At 32.1% G+C, this 18754-nt stretch overlaps 2 protein-coding genes across 4 annotated transcripts; both read left to right on the forward strand.

The window, feature by feature from the left end:
- The first annotated feature begins 1874 nt into the window (after window positions 1–1874).
- On the forward strand, window positions 1875–4890 carry LOC145011752 (Amidase family protein). Its single transcript, XM_078970484.1, has 10 exons — window positions 1875–2476; window positions 2557–2868; window positions 2945–3124; window positions 3309–3403; window positions 3529–3604; window positions 3680–3757; window positions 3893–3986; window positions 4092–4141; window positions 4269–4373; window positions 4606–4890. Exons 1-10 carry the CDS (start codon window positions 1928–1930, stop codon window positions 4696–4698), a joined length of 1632 nt encoding a protein of 543 aa, XP_078826610.1. The 5' UTR covers window positions 1875–1927; the 3' UTR covers window positions 4699–4890.
- A 6028-nt stretch (window positions 4891–10918) lies between these two features.
- LOC145008387 (transcription elongation factor B polypeptide) lies at window positions 10919–18318 on the forward strand. Of its 3 annotated transcripts, none has more exons than XM_078967012.1 (9): window positions 10919–11256; window positions 11349–11430; window positions 11941–12159; window positions 12247–12384; window positions 12485–12563; window positions 17546–17617; window positions 17735–17807; window positions 17921–17977; window positions 18065–18318. In XM_078967012.1, the coding sequence occupies exons 3-9, from the start codon at window positions 11953–11955 to the stop codon at window positions 18168–18170; spliced, it is 732 nt and encodes a 243-aa protein (XP_078823138.1). In that variant the 5' UTR covers window positions 10919–11256; window positions 11349–11430; window positions 11941–11952; the 3' UTR covers window positions 18171–18318. The 3 variants fall into 3 exon arrangements, with proteins under 3 accessions (XP_078823138.1, XP_078823137.1, XP_078823136.1); XM_078967011.1 differs by having other exon boundaries at window positions 11349–11423; XM_078967010.1 differs by lacking the exon at window positions 11349–11430.
- The last annotated feature ends 436 nt before the right edge of the window (window positions 18319–18754 follow it).

Below are 18754 nucleotides of genomic sequence, written 5' to 3' on the forward strand. Positions count from 1 at the left end.
AGAGATCTGTAATATAAAAATTATACGGTGAACAACACAAATGGTCCCTAAACTATTGCATCATATGCATTCCGGTCCACTTAGCTTTAAGATCGGAATAAATTACACTTTTTTTTAATTATCTTTTTTTAAATTAAACACTAAACAATATTTGAAAGTAAATAATAACAATGCGTCTAGTTTGGAAAAATAAAAAATAGATCATTTTCTGGAAGAAAAAAAATATTCAACAAAATTTAGAATTTTGAAAACAAGTTTAGTTCAATAATTTTTTATGGAAAATGAAAATTTTTCGTTTTCCAAAATTAAAAACTTAAAAAAATTTTAAAAACAAATAATTATTGTTTTTCATACTTTTCTAATAAAAAAAATTAAAATATAAAAGTACACGCACTCCACACCACCCACTCTTAATCACCACCACAACTATCGCCATCATTCATATAACCATCGGTTTTACATGTTTTTCATAATATGGTAATAAAACTTCATTCTTTTACTATGTTTTTACATGTTTTTTCACAAATTGTTTTTAAAACTTTGTTTTTCATTTTTTACATGATTTTTTGCATACTTTCTTTTTTACAATTTTATTTTTCTATAATATCTTTCACACACACTTATTATTCTATTTCAAAATCTACACAACTTTGGCTAATGAACATTTATCTATCAACTCTCTATACATCTAGACCAAAGATTTATTCATAACTTCATTTTTATATCATTCTTATATGTTTTCACAATTCTTTTTACAGCTTTATATCATTTTACATATTTTTCACTGTTTGTTGCCATACCCCCTACTTTAGCCATTGAATTACATGAAATGAAATTGTAAATATATTTTTTAAGAAAATACGTTGAAAGAAAGTAAAAATGATTATGAAAAAATATATAAAGAAAAAAAGAAAAAATAAAGGAAAACACATTATCACCGATCATAAGAACCAAATTGACTAGAAACAAATTTAGTTTTAAATATTATATAAAATTTAATGATGAAAAACATTTTTGAGATGTTTATGGATTATATACAATTATATTTGAAAAACATTAATCATTTTTTTAGGATACTTGTATATAAAATATTATATACAATTGTATATAAAATTCATAACAACATTAATCATTTTTTATCAAAAAAGGAGTACGATATATTTATGGATTATATACAATTATATTTGAAAAACATTTTTGAGATGTTTTAAGAAAACTGTTATCTTAAAACCAAATGGTTTTAATGATGAATTTTAGGATACTTGTATATTTTATATCAAATTATATGAAATTTTTTATATTAAAAAAAAAAAAAAACATGCTATCAGTTAATGCTTGAAGCTCATTGTGTTACATTTTTCTTATTAAACCCTTTTATTTTAAAATATTGTAAATAAATGGTTTATGACTATTTTATAATAATGTATTTTTATTAAAATTAGAATATAACAATGTATTTTCATTCAGAAAATGTCTATTAAAATCAATATAATGACCTTATACATGTTGCTTTTAAAATATATTTTTAAAAAAAAAAAAAAAAAAAAAAAAAAAAACGTACATAGTCATGAAGTATTATTTTGGGCAAGGTCATAATGTAAAGTGATTTTTATAAACAAAAATATAAATTAATAGCTTTTTGAGAACTTTATATAATATCAAAATGTGGAAGTCTTTTTGATAGAAGGTATTAGGTTCAAATCCGGACATAAACAAACTACTAATTTGATGAATTTTACATTTAACCACTAACCAACGTTAAAAAAAATTATTATACAATTTCTTTGGAATCATGTCTAAAAATAATATAGATAGAAATATTAAACAAATAAAAATGTATAAAATAAAATGCCACGGTGTTTAAATCGGACTCCTCCTCCGATGGTTGTTCTTTTTCCTCGGACACGCTCCCTCCACGAGACGAAAAATGCTATCTTCAGTACAAAACCCTCGCATCCTCCTCCTCCACTGCCGGTGGTCTAAACCTCTCCACCACCACCACCACCACCACCGCCATTATCCCAAAGCCATCCACGCCGCCGCTCAAGCTCAGGCCGTTTCTACATCATCCCCCACCTCTCAAATCCAAATTATCCAAAAATCCATCCATTCCCGGGAGAAAACAGCCCGCCAATTTGCCGAAGAGTTTATCAACCGTCTCCGCCTTACCGAACCCCATGTCAAGAGCTTCCTTCACGTCTCAGAAACCGTTTTAAACGAAGCAGATGAAATTGACCGGAAAATTGATCGAAACGAGGATGTGGGACCTCTCGCCGGAGTATTGGTTGCTGTCAAAGACAACATTTGTACCGCCGACATGCCTTCTACCGCTGGATCTAAAATACTGGAAAATTATCGGCCGCCATTTGATGCGACTGCTGTTAGGAAGTTGAAGGAGAGTGGCGCCATTATCGTTGGGAAAACTAATTTGGATGAATTTGGAATGGGAAGTACCACTGAAGGATCAGCTTACCAGGTTAGATTACAAAATTCTTTCCAATTTCTCCCGTTCTTCTACCAGATTGCTATCAATTTATCCATTTCGATACAAATTAGGTCACTGCAAATCCTTGGAACCTTGAATGTGTACCAGGGGGGTCATCAGGAGGCTCAGCTGCAGCTGTTTCCGCTAGACAATGTGTAGTATCGTTAGGAAGCGATACAGGTGGAAGTGTCAGACAACCTGCATCATTTTGTGGTGTCGTAGGTTTAAAACCAACATATGGTCGTGTCTCAAGATTTGGACTAGTGGCATATGCATCATCACTTGATGTCATCGGATGCTTTGGCTCATCGGTTGCTGATGCTGGCATCCTTCTTCAATCAGTCTGTGGCCATGATAAACTCGATGCCACTAGTAGCAAACGGGTATGTTTCTTTTGCCCTTGGTTTTATCTTGAAATTACAATATTGCCATAACTTTATGAAAATCTATTGTCTTCAGGAGGTTATTGACTTCACATCTCAGTTTGTTGCCAAAGATTATCTTGAATCACAGCCCTTGAAAGGACTAAGAGTTGGTGTGATTCGTGAAACTCTTGGTGATGGAGTTGATCAAGAAGTAGTTTTATCTATTCGTGGTGCTATTTCTCATATGGAAGAATTGGGATGCATAGTGACAGAGGTTCCCATTTTATCTTCAAAGTCATTTAGGTCACTGGACATGACAATTCAGTGTTTAGACTAATGTCCATGGGACAAAAGTTGCAATTTTTTGTCAATGTAAAAGACGTAAATGCCCTTCTCATGTTCATCATCAATACATATAGTGGTTTGACTTTTTTTTTCTGTTTAATAATGGATTTCAGGTGTCATTACCTTCTTTCTCTCTGGGATTACCAGCATACTATGTTCTTGCTTCATCTGAATCTTCTTCAAACTTGTCTCGTTATGATGGTATTAGGTAATGTATAAAATCTTGTTCTTCTTCAAATGTAGATATGAAACCTAATAAAAATATAAAGATTGGTAGGAGAAAAGCAGAATAATAGGTTGCTAACATCGCTTTTTTTTTTTTTTAATTTCCAGGTATGGTAACCAAATTGTTTCTGATGAGCTAAGTTCCCTTTATGGAGGTTCTCGTGCTAATGGCTTAGGTCCAGAGGTATGAAAGGAAAACTTGATGATAAAGGGCAAATTTGTAAAACGTTAGGATTTAAAAAAAGTTAATATTTTTCAGGTAAAAAGGAGGATTTTGATGGGGACATATGCCCTTTCAGCAGGTTATTATGATGCCTATTACAAGCGAGCTCAGCAGGTAACTTTACTTTGTGTTGTGTTTGTTACACAAGCTTTCTAGGGTTATTTTTTTTATGATGAGAACAACAAGGGCAATTATGTCTTTTTCACATACTAGAAATCATTGAGTAAACAGTGAATTATGGTGATTTAGGTGAGAACTGTAGTCCAGAAAAGCTTCAAGGCAGCATTAGATGAACATGATATTCTAATTTCACCTGCAGCTCCATCTGCAGCATATAAAATCGGTAAATTTTCCACATCATCATATTTTGTTTCTTGATGTGAAAACAATCATCTCAAATCATAACCAGTGTTTGTTTATTTTTTTGTTATATTTGTATTATTTATAGGTGAAAAGAAAAATGATCCTTTGGCAATGTATGCAGGGGATATTATGACTGTAAGTCTTTCTAAGCTTGTTTCTTAAATGCTACCTTTTGTTCCTTTTGTGTTATTCTTAATGCAATAAGTTGTTTTTTTTTCTGAATATTGTTTTGGCTTTTTTGTTTTCATTTGTGAAATTGCAGGTGAATGTCAACTTGGCTGGATTGCCTGCATTGGTTTTGCCATGTGGATTTGTCCAAAATGGCCTTCCTGTTGGTGTTCAAATGATAGGGGCTGCTTTTGATGAGGTGGGAATAATTTCTTGATATATAAAGTTTGTTACTTTTCTAGACAGGTTTAGACTAAATGACCATTTTACCCTAACATTCCAAAAAAAACAAATTTTATAATATTCATCAATTTTAACCTGAGAGAATTTAGACAGGAGAAAAGAAGGAAAATTAGGTAAAAAGATGCCTTGACATATTCATCAATCTTTTTTTTAATAGAAATGCTGTTTATATTACTCAACGTTTGCAGGAAAAATTGCTGAGAGTGGGCCATATCTTTGAACAAACGCTTCAAGGTTGCTCCTTTATCCCACCATTGATAGCAGATGAATTTAAATTCTAGAAAAATTGATCATAATATAAGTCATGAATTGAGAATTGTCTTATTTTTTGGTGAATTATGAGTTAGAATGATAGTCCAGAAAGAGGGTATCAAAAGGTAGTAATATTCTTGTAGTCAATTTGCTTTGAATTCTTTTGATGTATAAACTACGTGTTCATTCATAAATTGGAGTTAGAAATGCTTTGAACTCAATGATCGAATGTTTTGATGTTCTTCTACATCTAAGAAAATAGAAGTATTTAGGAGATGTATATGCAATTTGCAAAGAAAATGTCTATGTTCTTTATGTATCTTAAATAACGGTTGTGATCCTATAGCACCACAATTATTGAAAACAAGAAGCATCATGGAGAAAATGACAAATTGCAGTAAATAGCAATGTATCTTATTCTTTTTACCAATATACCCAATTCATGGTAAAAAAAAAAAAAAGTAACATACTTTTAAGTTTTGATAATGAGACTTTTACCAAATTCTAAGGTTTCAGCAGAAAAATCGATTGCTTCATGCATTACAACAGTCATGTCATCAGCCTCTTTGCATAGTTGCTCCCAAGTATGCCCTCTTTTTCAGAGGAGTGTTTACATTATCATGCTTGCTTTCATTTTTTTGTAGAATCTTGGAAAAGAAAACACAGCATCATAGTATATTGACAAATTGAATTATATAATATAATTATTTAATTACTATAAAAATATTGTATCCAATTAAATGTACTCATGAATTTAATGTATTCTAAAGAGAGAGCATTATGTTCTGTGACTTCATTCTCTAAAGCACATATATACCTCACCATAAAATCTCTGCTCTAACATATACAAGAGAGATACTCGCACAACATCTGCATCTGATAATCGATGAAATGAAGTATTGAACAAATGGAAAGACATGTTGTCTGGACTATGTTGAAGATGAAGTAGCCTGCAAATACTCCCCGAACCGCAACCCGATAACAAGACAGGAAGTTCTCTTGTCAAAGCAAACTTGATAGTCGCCTATCCGGAATAGAAACTCCTCCGAACCAAGGTAACCTCCTTGCACATAAGGTAACCTCCTTCTACACCCATCGGCGTGTTAACATATCAACCAAAACATGAAGCCCTAAACATGATCGCATGTTTGGGGGGTGTGAACGGGTCATGATTTCCCAGCCAACTTTAGGTTTGTAAGTTGTAGTGATAACTGTTTCATATATTCTCTCATGCTATAATGAAAGGAATTTAAATTAGGCAAGTACTACATGTTCTAGAGTAAAATGACAGCGCTCCGAACACCATTCTGGACTATGATTGATGTGTTCTGGATACTATTTCGGACTATACTCAAGACATATTCAAGACATTTTGGAGATGTTTTAAATATTTCATAGATGTTCTATGCATTTCGGATTAGTTTAGTGTATTCCAAACTTGATTCTGGCCGATTCAAATGTAATTTTTTTAGTTGTCCTAGTACATATATATACCCACATATACTCATATAAAAGCCAAAAAAACAACTAAAATTCAAAGGAAAAAAAATTATAGCTAAGTAATTGCGTCAATTCATACAAAAAAACCTTATTTTTAATATATAATAATCTGAAATTTAATATCTTCATAGCTAGAAGATGTCATTCTTTGAAATTGATATAATCCAAAACAAGGGGTATAGAGTTCGAAAAAGTGAGTTCAGAGTACGACATTAGAGGTGGCAATCGTGTCGTGTCGGATTCGTGTCGTGTCGAAACACTAAACGGGTTGAAAGTGCTTGACCCTAACCCAACCCATTTAATTAACGTGTCGTGTCATGTCAACCCGTTTATTTTCGTGTCGAGTTCGTGTCAGGTTTCGGGTTAGGGTTATACCTTGAAATATGTCGTGTCATGTGAGGTTAAAAGATTGAGCATGTTGAAAGAGTAGGAGTTTGGTAGACGGAAATGAAAAACTAATTGTTTTTAGGTGGAATAGATGAAGTCATAGCAAGTTTAGATGACAAAATTAAAAGAGTGAGAGCTGGGGAGGCGGATGATAATATCATGAGGATGTGAGAGTAGTGAAAGAGACTGGGTAGTTTGTGAGAGAATGGAAAAACTGAAATGAAATCTTGATCTAGATGCGTAAGTCATTTCAGCATTACAAAACAATTCAATTCGAAGGTTTTCTTTTACTTATGCTTTTGGTTTTGTATCTTTCTAGTTTATTTAAATAATTCAGAAAACTTGCATATAAATAAACGGGTCATTTTCAAATCATATTCGAGTTGAAATTCTCAACCCTAACCTTACCCATTTAATTTTCGTGTCGTGTCGTATCAACCCGTTTATTTAAACATGTTAAAATATCTTACCAAACCCGTTTATTTCGTGTTAGGTTCATGTCAGGTTGCGTGTCGTGTCAATTTTTGTCATCTTTATACAACATGTTATATATGGGGACCAAATTGTCGGGTTAGACCATTTTACTTATTTATCCATTTCGGAATTCGGTCCGAAAGATACGCATCCCGGACCAAATGGTCATTTTTCAAAAGAAGAGAATTATAAACTATTTTTTTTTAAAGCCACAAAAAGTGTTTAAATTACTTAATTTTCCTTTATTTGGTGGTGATGTTTGGGATAGTAAAAAAGTTTATGCATTAATTAGCTTTTTAAAAAGTCAACAAATCTAAAAAAAATGTTTTAAAAGGTTGGGAAATTTTCATATATATCTTTGGAAACTTTAAATATTAAGTCTATTTCCTTATACAATTTAAAATTACATATATATCTGTCTCAAACTATAAAACTCATATTTATATCAAAATTTTAAATTTAGTTAGGTTTAAATTAAATATAATATTAATATTAAAAAACTAATATACAAATCAAATTTCAATGTGATTATACTAAAATACCCTTCCAAAATATTAAAGATTAACATTAAATTATTTCAATTAGATTAAACCTAGAGAAAATTTCCTTTACGTCGTTCATTCCATGTTGTTCTCCCTCATCCCTCATCGACTCAAATTTGATTTCCATTCTTTGACTGCACGTCGTTTAAGTTTTCTCGTCATATGAAATCAAACTCTGTGTTCATTTTGATTTAGATATGTGGGCCTATGAAGAATAAGGATTCTTAACCTTTTTACCTTTTTTGGGTGGATATTTATGCTCCTAGTTTGTTTTTGATGCTCTTCATCTTCTTTCTTATAATTCTATCTTTTGTTTACAAATGTTTTGGTGTTGACAGATTATGTTTAGGAATGAAATAAACGACGTACATGAAATTATAATTAGGTTAATCCCAATTAAAATGTTTTAGTGTTAATCTTTAATATTTGGAAGGGTATTTTAGTATAATCACTTAAAAAAATTGATTTCTAGATAAGTTTTTTATATTAGAAAAAACATCATAAATGGTCCATGTGGTTTCCTAAAATCTAAAGTTTAGTACCTGTGGTTTAGAAACGTCATAGTTGGTCCTGTGCTTTCAAAACTTTTGACAGTTAGTCATTTTCCCTAAATCCGTTAAGTTTTATCCGTTAACTGAAGGGCATTTTCGTTATTTCACTACCACGGTGACCATTTATGATGTTTTCTCTTATTTTAAAAAAATGAAAAATAAATTAAATAATACTTTCTCTCTCTCTCTCTCTATCTCTCTCTCTCTCTCTCTATCAACACACACAAACACACATTAACAACCATGAAATACCTAACCTAAATCTTCAACACCTTCAACTAAATGTTTTTGAAAATCGGGAGAGTGTAAGTACAAGGAACTTGAGTAACTACAATAGTACAATAGATCTAAGGATTTTGAAATCGGACCTTCAAGATTACCTAACATACACACAACACACACACACACAAAGACTCGATTAATCTTCGGCACTCTCCATCACCGACAAAACCCCTTCATGTGTGTGTTTGTGTCCATTTCTAGATCTGTAAGTTTGTATGTGTATCGATTTTAGGTGTGTAATTTGTAGATGTGTAAGTGGAGGAAGGGGAGTGTCGGAGATGAAGGGGTTTTGTTGGTGATGGAGAGTGCCGAAGATTAATCGAGTCTTTGTGTGTGTGTGTGTGTTGTGTGTATGTTGGGTAATCTTGAAAGTCCGATTTCAAAATCCTTAGATCCATTGTACTATTGTAGTTACTCAAGTTCCTTGTACTTACACTCTCTCGATTTTCAGAAACATTTAGTTAATGGTGTTGAAGATTTAGGTTAGGTATTTCATGGTTGTTAATGTGTGTTTGTGTGTGTTGATCGGAAAGAGAGAGAGAGAGAGAGAGAGAAGGAGAGAGAGAGAATATTATTTCATTTTTTTTAAATAAGAGAAAACATCATAAATGGTCACATTGGTAGTGAAATGATGAAAATACCCTTCAGTTAACTGATAAAATTTAACGGAGTTAGGGATAAGGACCAACTGTCAAAAGTTTTGAAAGTACAGAGACCAGCTATGACGTTTCTAAATCACTGGTACTAAACTTTAGATTTTGGAAAACCACATGGACCATTTATGATGTTTTTTCTTTATATTAAATTAATTTAAACCTAATAAATTAAGAGTTTGAATGTAGATGAGAGTTTTATAGTTTGAGAAGGATATATATATATATATATATATATATATATATATATATATATATATATATATATATATATATATATATATATATATATATATATATGTATGTATAATACTTGTCACCTTCAAAAATCATTTTCATGAGTATTTTTTTTTACTTTTTAAAACAACTCATCACTTACAAAATAGTTATAAATATATAAATATATTATTTTTGGTTATTTTACATGTATAAATTAATCTTAATATATATATATATATATATATATATATATTAAAAATCATTATCACGTAAACTAATAATAATTTTATAAAACACATTTAAAATTAATGGATTTTTTAACATGTGCCTAAGGACACATATAAAAATATTAGCATGGAGGTTCGTTCAGAATGATTCTCGAGCATGAGTTATAGGCTCGTGTTTGCAACTTGTTGGTGATTTTATATCACTAATATTATTTAAGTGTAATGTAGTTAATTTGTTGATCAATATCACTTTTTGATAATTATTGAACAAATTGGTATGGTGCGGAGTGCACATATTGTTTAATTTTGTATTTTGTTGAAAGTAAATTGCTATTTAGGGGCGAAACCCCTGAACTAGCCCTTGGCAGGGTCCAAGGGGCAGAGCCCCTAGCTGGGGTCGAAAATTTTTTATATAGATTATATTACCATATAAAAAATGCATTAGAAATTCGGATTTTTGGTAAATGCACCCGGTTTTGTGATCCATATTCTAGACTCGGATTTAAGTTGGTTTACGACTATTTTTGGACGATCTTAAGACATAAAATTGTCATGTGACAGTTTTAAGATAGAAAGTTTTTCTTATTATATGATCATTTCGAAATCAGTTTTTTTTGTACTCTTTTTCTTTATAATATCTTGAACATTCTCTCTTCTGTTTTCTCTCATTTTATGAGTCTTATCCGATTAAAGATTGGAAGTATCACCTAAATACTTTAATCTGAAAATGTTATACACGATTTTCAGAATTTGTAAGTTTTTCTATACCCCACATCTTTAACACAACTGTGATTAATAGGTACACAAAAGTTTGCTCAAAACTCTCGTTAGTAAAGGTCTCTTGTAAAATAATAATAATCTTCCTCTTCTAATAAAAGAATAGGTTTAATCTCATATTGACAAGTGTCATGTAATTAGAACCTCTCATTAATAATATATATCAATTTTAATGTCACTTGTCAACCTATTAATTATTCATTTTAAACTTCAAATTTCAAATTTTAAATTTCGCACTCTAATTTTATTAAATTAATAATGATTAATAATGATTCTTCATTTTAAATTTCAAAATTTAAAATTTCTCCCTTTAATTATATTAAATTAATAACATTAGATTAAAAAATAAAATAAAATCAATATAAATTATAAAATGATATAACTCTACGTATTTATTTAAAACAACGATTATAATTTTATATAACTAAAAAATATCTCTTAAGTAATAATTTATTAATGATTTTGATTTTTTAATACGAAAGTTTAATTAATTTTATAATCGTAGTTATCACGGGTTATAAACTAGTAATAATAATAATAATAATAATAATAATAATAATAATCTTTAAAATTAATAATAAAAATCTTTAAAATTAAATAACACAATCGCCCTATATGGCTACATCGATGGGTTAGTTTTGTTATTAGTTGGGCACAGGGTTCGCATGCGATACAACGAGCGACATATCCAATACGGTAATACCGATATTGCCCTTGGAAACGCGTGGTGTCGACGGTAGAGATTGGGTAGGAGCCGGCCTTGAGATTTCGAAACAATATCTGCCGGAAAAAGAAAGCCAACTACCTTCTATCTGCTTCTTCTGTCGCCGATGTTGATGTCTCGTAGCAATTGCTGACGACGCCTCTGAAGATTTCGATCTTTCCGATCGTCTTTAATTTTTCATCTGATTTACGGATTTTCATCGGAACAGCGTTGATCCTTCGATCGCCGATCGTCGTCTCCGGCGGCCACAGGTAATATTCTCAGTAAACGTTTCCTATCCAGTTGAGCTGGTAATTTGATTACTTTCATTCTTAACAATTTATTTACTTGTTACCCCTTCCAGAAAGGTAAAGGTCTCCGAAGATCGGCAAATCCATCTAAAGCTATATGCGTCTTACGTTTTTAACCCTATAAACAGGTTAATAGTACGTAATTGATAAAGATGCATCTCTTTCTGTTACTAATTAACCCTATTTCTTTGGATGTAATTTTATGTTGGTTTAGTCTACAAGTTAAGTGTACGACGTCCTTATTTGAGTGCAAAACGTAGCAGTTATCTTTTTTGATTTCGTTAGACTTTATTTTCAAGGCTATTTAAGCCAAAAGAAGTCATGGAGATAATTCTTGACAAGAGTTATTTAAAGGCAATTTGGGACACAAAGTATATCGACTGAAGAAGACTTGCAATCGATAGTATTAGAGTTCTACATAAAATACTACAGAAAATAAAATAAGTATAGATGTTTAAATGTTTTTCAAGTAAGGTACACCCATAAAAAATTGGCAAATTGACAAATATCTGTCTACACAATAACCCATAGTAACTGCAACAATTTCATTCTCAGATCAAATAAATGCAACATTTTGGTTTTTGTTCAAAATTCAAATGTTGGATCTCATTGTGTTCTGAAAAAACTTACAACTGCTTTCTGCAGGGCTGTACTCCAATGATGAGATCAAAGCACTACACAATAGAAGAATGGGATACAAAGCCAATAAGAAAAATCCCTTCTTTGGTTGATCTTTGTGTTCAGAAAGCTGTAGACAATGTTAGGTACTTAGGGGATGTGGGAGAAACAGACTTCCATCTTCTAGAACGTTTTTTACCACACTGTACTGTTGAGCAGTTGATGCATATCGAGGATTCAACCGAGGTATAATGAATATTTTCAACATTGTTTTTACTTAAGCAACAAATTGTGTTTGAATTTTGAGAAATTAAATTATTTTATGCTGTGTAGGATCGAGATCTTAGCCCAGTTACTGATAAGCTGTGGAAGAACTTTTATGTGTTACAATTTGGTGCTAACAGCACCAATGTTGTAGTTGAGAGAATGAAAGAGAAGAGAGTTTCATTTAAATGGAGACAATTGTATGAGGTGGTTTTCTCTCTTTTTAACTTCACTATTCATAATGATATGATGATTGTGTGGTATTATATAAAATGGCACTGATACAATTACCTTGCTCAATTTGTAGGCGAAGGTAAAGGATAATGAGGAGGCACAACAAAAGTCATTTGAGCGAATAAAGCAACTATATAAAAAGGAAAATGCTAGTAAGTTTTTCATTTACTATTATGATTGAAGAACTTCTGTTGGCTACCTTTTTGCTCTATGTTTATTCGATTTTGTTTCTCTTAATGCTAAATTTTGTTTTAAGTAGTAAACTTTGAAGGTGCAACCTCTCACAACATATTTATTTGCTAACTTGGGTGCCTGTTTGCTTGTTAAATTCAAATATGATTTTGTGCAATTTATGAAGTTACTTATAACTGTATCATACTGGTGATTCTGTTTACATGTCTCTACCTTTGATACTAACAGATAAAAACGGCTTAAAAAAACCTAAAACTTTTGGACAGAGTTGATATTTGTTATGCATGGGTAATTCGGTGACTTGTTATCTATAATGTGAATATTTTATGATTATCATAGACTAAATCTAGTATAAATCTATGGAAAGTAAATGACTTTTCTTCTTTAGTTATAAAGATAGAACGACCTATAGATTGAAAAAATTGGTAGATTTTGTCTTACTTATACAAATTGTTATAATTTTAGCAGCCTATGGTAATATATAATCTTATGGGATATGCCGATATATTATTCTCCTCTTGATATGAAGAAGCTGGGATCAATGTTGAAGTCTGCTAGATATATAAGACAACTTTGTAATCTAGTTTGTACTTTGTTAGGATTCCTTACATTTATGGGCATTTTGCACGTAGCCTTCATTTTTAGGGTTGTTTGACTTTGCAAAACCCATATGGCTATTAGGATCACTAATAACTCCAGGCTCTAGGATTTTTGTTTAAAAGGCTTTTAGTGACCATCATTGAAGATGAACAATTTTGTAAGGTTTGCACTCCCTCATGCTTTGTGATGAATTGATGATAATTCTCTTTTGCAATCAATTGACGATAATTCTCTCAGCTATGCATTACATTATGCTAGTCAAGGCAAGGGGTACTTCTTGATTTTGCTCTTGTATGTAGCCGAAAGGAAGCATGGTTTCACGTAGCTAACATATTTTCCTTAATGAACTTTTCAACCCTAGCATAATATGTGCATTGAGTGCATTTGGATGCTTGGTTAGTTTGAATTGTTTGTCTAGGGTGTGTAGTGAAAGAACATAAACTATTATAGTCTTCATGAGCTAAAGATTGGAACTCCTTTGAATAACCAATTTTTAATCGATGTAGCCATGAATAAAGTCTTTCATGAAAGAACCAATCATATTAAGGATGATTTGTTAAGGAGGGGAGTGCATTATTTGCACATGAGCTTCCAAATTCTTGACCAAGCATTTTGAGAACAAACCTTGGATAGACTTCACATGCAACAAGTTTGTGATGATTGACATCTATCCTTCGACTTGAAGACATATGTTAGATATATCTGATAGTGAACTAGATATATATAGTCGGGACGAGTGGTGAATAATTTTCCATTTATAGTTGGGACTACTATCTTTTTCGATGTACAATGTACTTTATGTATTTTGTTTCGAGTAACTTCATTAATTGACACGGATGTTACAACCCTAATTTTCACAAGTCAACATCTTGCTTACTTTACGTAACTATAAGTAAATATAGTGGTGATGATTTGTGTTGGAGGTGTGCATGTGGCACAATAGTCGATTAAAACATAGAGTTGATGCAAGAGTGACGTTTAAGGACATAGGTCTTCTTAAGGTGCTATCTCTTTCATTTACTTTCAATCTCATCGTTGGAGATTGCTTTCCCTCCCACTTACTATCATCTTAATATCTTTTCAAAATCAAATCACCATTCTCGTATGCTTTCTCTTTCTCTTTCTCTCCCCAAAGCAAATCAGAGATTGGTAGATTTTAATATTCTAATTTCGACAATGTCCTTATCATATGCATTGATAATCTGCTACTTCACGTTGATTTACGATGGTTCACTATGAGTCACGATGGTCTATTGTGCAAGATAATCACGATGGGTCAAGATGGTTTGCCATGACCACCCTTTGATATTTTATTTTGTTTGCAGGTTACTTTGTAGGAGGACAAACTATATGTTGCTTATAATGTTGTTCGGGAATCAGAAGGATTGTGTTGGAGATTCAAGAAACTAAGGTTTTACTATCTTTATATCTAAGGACGTAATGTATTGTAATTTGTCCAAAGATTTGGGCATTGAAAGAAAAGTTTCATTTGTGCGACTCATGCTTAAAAAGATGCACATGTTGATAAGGATATCTCTAAGTAAAGTTGGAAATCATATAATCCCTACTTAGCAAACCGATCCTATTGATGAGTATTTTCTTGAAACCATTAAGTACGAGGTGTTTGAGTTGTGAAGTTTGATAGTTGCCAAATGGACTTGACCTCCGCCATGATGGTGGGAGTTGAGGAGCAAGTGCAATGTCTTAGTTAGCACCGTTACAATGAGTGTGTGAATTATGTAAATTCTTGTGTTCTTTCTCTTCTTATACTTTAATCCGAGTATGTTTAGCGTGTTTGATTAATAGTTTTCCTAACAACCATTAATGATGGTAGAGATGAGAAAGTTAAGATTGACAACTTTGATGGCCATGTTTTTGGTTTTTGAAAGTTGCAAATTATACGAGAAAAAGATGCATGAACCGCTATCATAATAGAAACCTAGGAAGATGGAGCAAGATGATTAGGATTAGATCGTCTGGGCCTTGGTTTGATGAAAAAACATTACTTACAACACCTTCAACGAGAGGACCATGTATAGACTTATCAAGGAATTGTCCAATATGTATGAAAAATCCTCTGTTTCGAATATGGTTTTCTTCGTCAGAAAGTTGGTCAACACGAAGTTGAAAGAAGGTATGTTTGTTACAAACCTTGTTATTCAATTTAATGCAATTTTATCCCCGTTAGACTCGGTTGATATTAATTTTGTTGATGAAGTACAAGCATTTTTATTATTATCTTTGTTGCCTAGAGTTGGTATGTCAATGTTGCATAAGTTAGTAGTTAATCTAGGATGACTAGACCTATATTTGAAGGAATCCATGATTTGATCATCGAATAAGATATTTGTAAGAACTTTGGTGAGTAACCGAGTTCAGTGTAAATGGCAAGGGTGGGAGATTTGAGATAGGGTAGAGTACTGCTAAAGGCAAAGAAAGATTTAGTAAAAGAGATCGATCAAAAGAATAGGAATGATTTGAGTTTTGACATGTTGGAGATGCAAGCAAATCGATCTCTTTAGAGACCAGTGCACAACACCTACATCTGACACAAAGGGTAGAAAGAGGTGAATGTCGTAGTTAGTAGGCTTGATTAAGCTATGATTAGTTGTTTAGAATGCCCAACTAAATGCAGATGGATTCATGGATTCAGGTGTATCATTCCACATCACCCCATGCTTGGAGACGATATAGACTTTCAAGCACATTAGTGGTAAAGTTTGGGTAGCTGATAATAAGACACTTTCGTATTATGGGTATCAGGGATGTTTTCATGTTTTCTTTTGGTAAGAACGTTAAAGAATATTATGGGCATCAGGGATGTTAAAGAGTGTTGGGTATAGCCAGATATTAAGAGAATACTTATTCAAGTGAGACAATTGGAAGATATAGATCATCATGGGACTTTGACTATCACTCATGGAAAATGAAAATGGAAATCTAGTTTTTGCTTGGGGTCATAAACGAGGAACATTATATATGGTTTAATTACTTCATGTACCTACCGATAGAGCAAATGAAACTATCGAGGACGTGGGTGTATTTTCTATGTCGCACCAAAGATGTGTGCATATGAGTGAAGCGTATGAAGATGTTGGTTACAAAAGGCGAGATTCCGGATCTAAGAATGTGTCTATTGGCTTCCATGAGCCATGTTCACTCGACTAAATACAACGTTACTTTGACATATATGGGAACGTCACCCAAGGGAGGGTTTGAAGTAGGTTCATGTTGATGAAAGTTGTTGAGACTAAGACAAACTCAAAGATCAAGTGTTTGAAGTCTTATAACGGAGGTGGATACAACAAATTTATTCTTGTGATAAGAATGGAATCAAAGATGTTGAATACAGTCTGAGAAACCCCTCGGCAGATGGAGTTGTTGAAAGAACAAATAGAAAACACAAAGAGTATTGAGACTTCATGCAGGGTTGTTTAAGAGTAGATTCAGTACCAAGGTTCTAAAAGGCACGAGGCGTGGCATGACGGCAAGGCCAAGCCTCAAGCTTTACGAGTCATGGCGTTTTTCAAGGCGCGATGTAAGCGGCGATTTTGCATTAATTTATAATTATTTTACCACAAATATATATATATATATATATATATATATATATATATATATATATATATATATATAGCCAGTTTTTAGAAGTGTTATATCAACAACTAATAACAAAAGGTTAACAAAAAACACAATACTTGTATGCCTGATCAAAAAAGGCATAACAAATAGCAAACAAATATGCCTCAGACAAAAATCCTACGCCATATGACGCCTTGCCACGCGCCACGTCTAACAACAACACCTTGAGTTTTTTCGTAACAGCGGAGTCGCGCCTCACGTCAAGGCACGCCTTTTAGAACACCGGATAGCACAATAACTTACCTTGGGCACCCTCCGTTTTGTTATTAGGGTTTCAGATGCCGGAAGAAGGATGACAAGGTAGGGAGGTAAATCTTTCACACCAAAGAGCTTTTGGTTGTGTTTCTTAAATAAAATTTAAAGATATTTACCAGGAAAGATTTATTGAGTATGGTTGAAATGAACAAAGTAGAAGGTTCATTAGAAGCCAATACATCACCTTCATTTAGGACCTACTTTACAAAGAAAATCTTGCAGCATATTTCAAAAGAAAGAACCCAATTCGAAAATAGCATATTTTGCATTTAAAGACATTATAGAAAATATCCTTGCACGTCCTACTAGATTTTTAGAGTTGGAGAAAGTTCAAAAAACCAAAACCAAAACGAAAACGATTCTTTAGCCTTATAGATATATTGTTTAAACTGTCATTTTTTATATTCTTCACCACTCTTATTTCTTATGTTATTATGAACAACAGAGAAGCAAAGTCGACAGGTTCAACTGTGCACCAAGGTGCCACCCTCCACCAACAAAAGGGGTTTTTGGGGAGGTACTATGATTCCATTTCCATATACAACTCTATTAAATTTTATTGTTAATTAGTTTTACATAATTACATAATTTAATTAAAATGGTAGTTAGTTTGCTGACATGTCTCCAAGTGTAGGAGGCCCTAGTAGTAACATTGGCAATACAAAGAGTGGCATCATGAAGAAGGCTAAACTAGAATTCCTTAACAGGTACTTACTTTGTTCAGTTTTCTATAAAGAAAATAAACTTTTTTTTTAAATAAAATAAAATTTGTTTGCCTTCTTTTCATCGGTTTTTATTTCTTTTTTTTTTTTTATAACAGCCGAGAGGTGAAAAACCTATCAGCTATGAAGAAAACCAACTTTCAAAACAACCAAAGGTATATACCATTGTAGTTGATTAATTAAAACCTTTGTGGATCTTGTAAAAAAAAAAGCATTGTTGAATTAATATTTTTATGATATAGGGTTTCTCCTATTATAAAGAAACCAAGTCATTTTCCTGGAAAGTCTTCTTCTACTCCTTCAAGTTCCAAATTTAGTACATCAACATCAACAGCAAGAAGATTTTGAAGAGCCTTTTCACGTTTGGTTTTGAATAAGGTTGTGTATCTCAGTTTGTTATAGAATGTTTCAAATGTTGATAAAAGTCTTTTCCATTTTTCTATAAATGTTGTATGCTACTGCTGACCTGTCAACAAGTATGTTTTCACTTTCTGCATCCCAATGTTCACCTTTTAATGATAACGTGCATATTCATGTTTTGATTGCAATTAGAAATAGTTTGTGTTTATTTCCAAGTATTATCATCTCGTACTAGGAAGCAACACAAATTGGTGAGTTACAAGGATTTAAATTTACAATTCATATTGGTGTTTGTGTATGTTTGTGATTAAGTGAATTTATCTGGTCTTAATGATTTCTATGTGATTGATTCTATGAATCTTATGTAAAGCTATTCTATGATGACTAATTATGTTAATCTTGAATCTATGTCAACGGATGATTCTTATATGACAATTATGTAGGTTTTGTCTGTCAACCATATTATTTTTGTATAATGAAATTTACAAATTACTAGCACAGTTCTTATCTTTGATTTTAGACAAGTAAGGATGTGCATATTTGTAGTTTGATTTCGGTTCAAAGAAAATGTG

The sequence above is a fragment of the Lactuca saligna genome, chromosome 8 (genome assembly GCF_052625555.1).
Source record: "Lactuca saligna cultivar CGN05327 chromosome 8, ASM5262555v1, whole genome shotgun sequence".
NCBI classification, from domain to species: domain Eukaryota; kingdom Viridiplantae; phylum Streptophyta; class Magnoliopsida; order Asterales; family Asteraceae; genus Lactuca; species Lactuca saligna.

What these genes read in the sequence shown, in the direction of transcription:
- LOC145008387 (XM_078967012.1), top strand. Translation starts at nt 11,953, where the DNA reads ATGATGAGATCAAAGCACTACACAATAGAAGAATGGGATACAAAGCCA. An exon ending in ATATCGAGGATTCAACCGAG is followed by an intron (nt 12,160 to 12,246) that starts GTATAATGAATA and finishes TATGCTGTGTAG; the next exon opens with GATCGAGATCTTAGCCCAGT. An exon ending in AATGGAGACAATTGTATGAG is followed by an intron (nt 12,385 to 12,484) that starts GTGGTTTTCTCT and finishes CTCAATTTGTAG; the next exon opens with GCGAAGGTAAAGGATAATGA.
- LOC145011752 (XM_078970484.1), top strand. Translation starts at nt 1,928, where the DNA reads ATGCTATCTTCAGTACAAAACCCTCGCATCCTCCTCCTCCACTGCCGG. An exon ending in CTGAAGGATCAGCTTACCAG is followed by an intron (nt 2,477 to 2,556) that starts GTTAGATTACAA and finishes GATACAAATTAG; the next exon opens with GTCACTGCAAATCCTTGGAA. An exon ending in ATGCCACTAGTAGCAAACGG is followed by an intron (nt 2,869 to 2,944) that starts GTATGTTTCTTT and finishes TATTGTCTTCAG; the next exon opens with GAGGTTATTGACTTCACATC.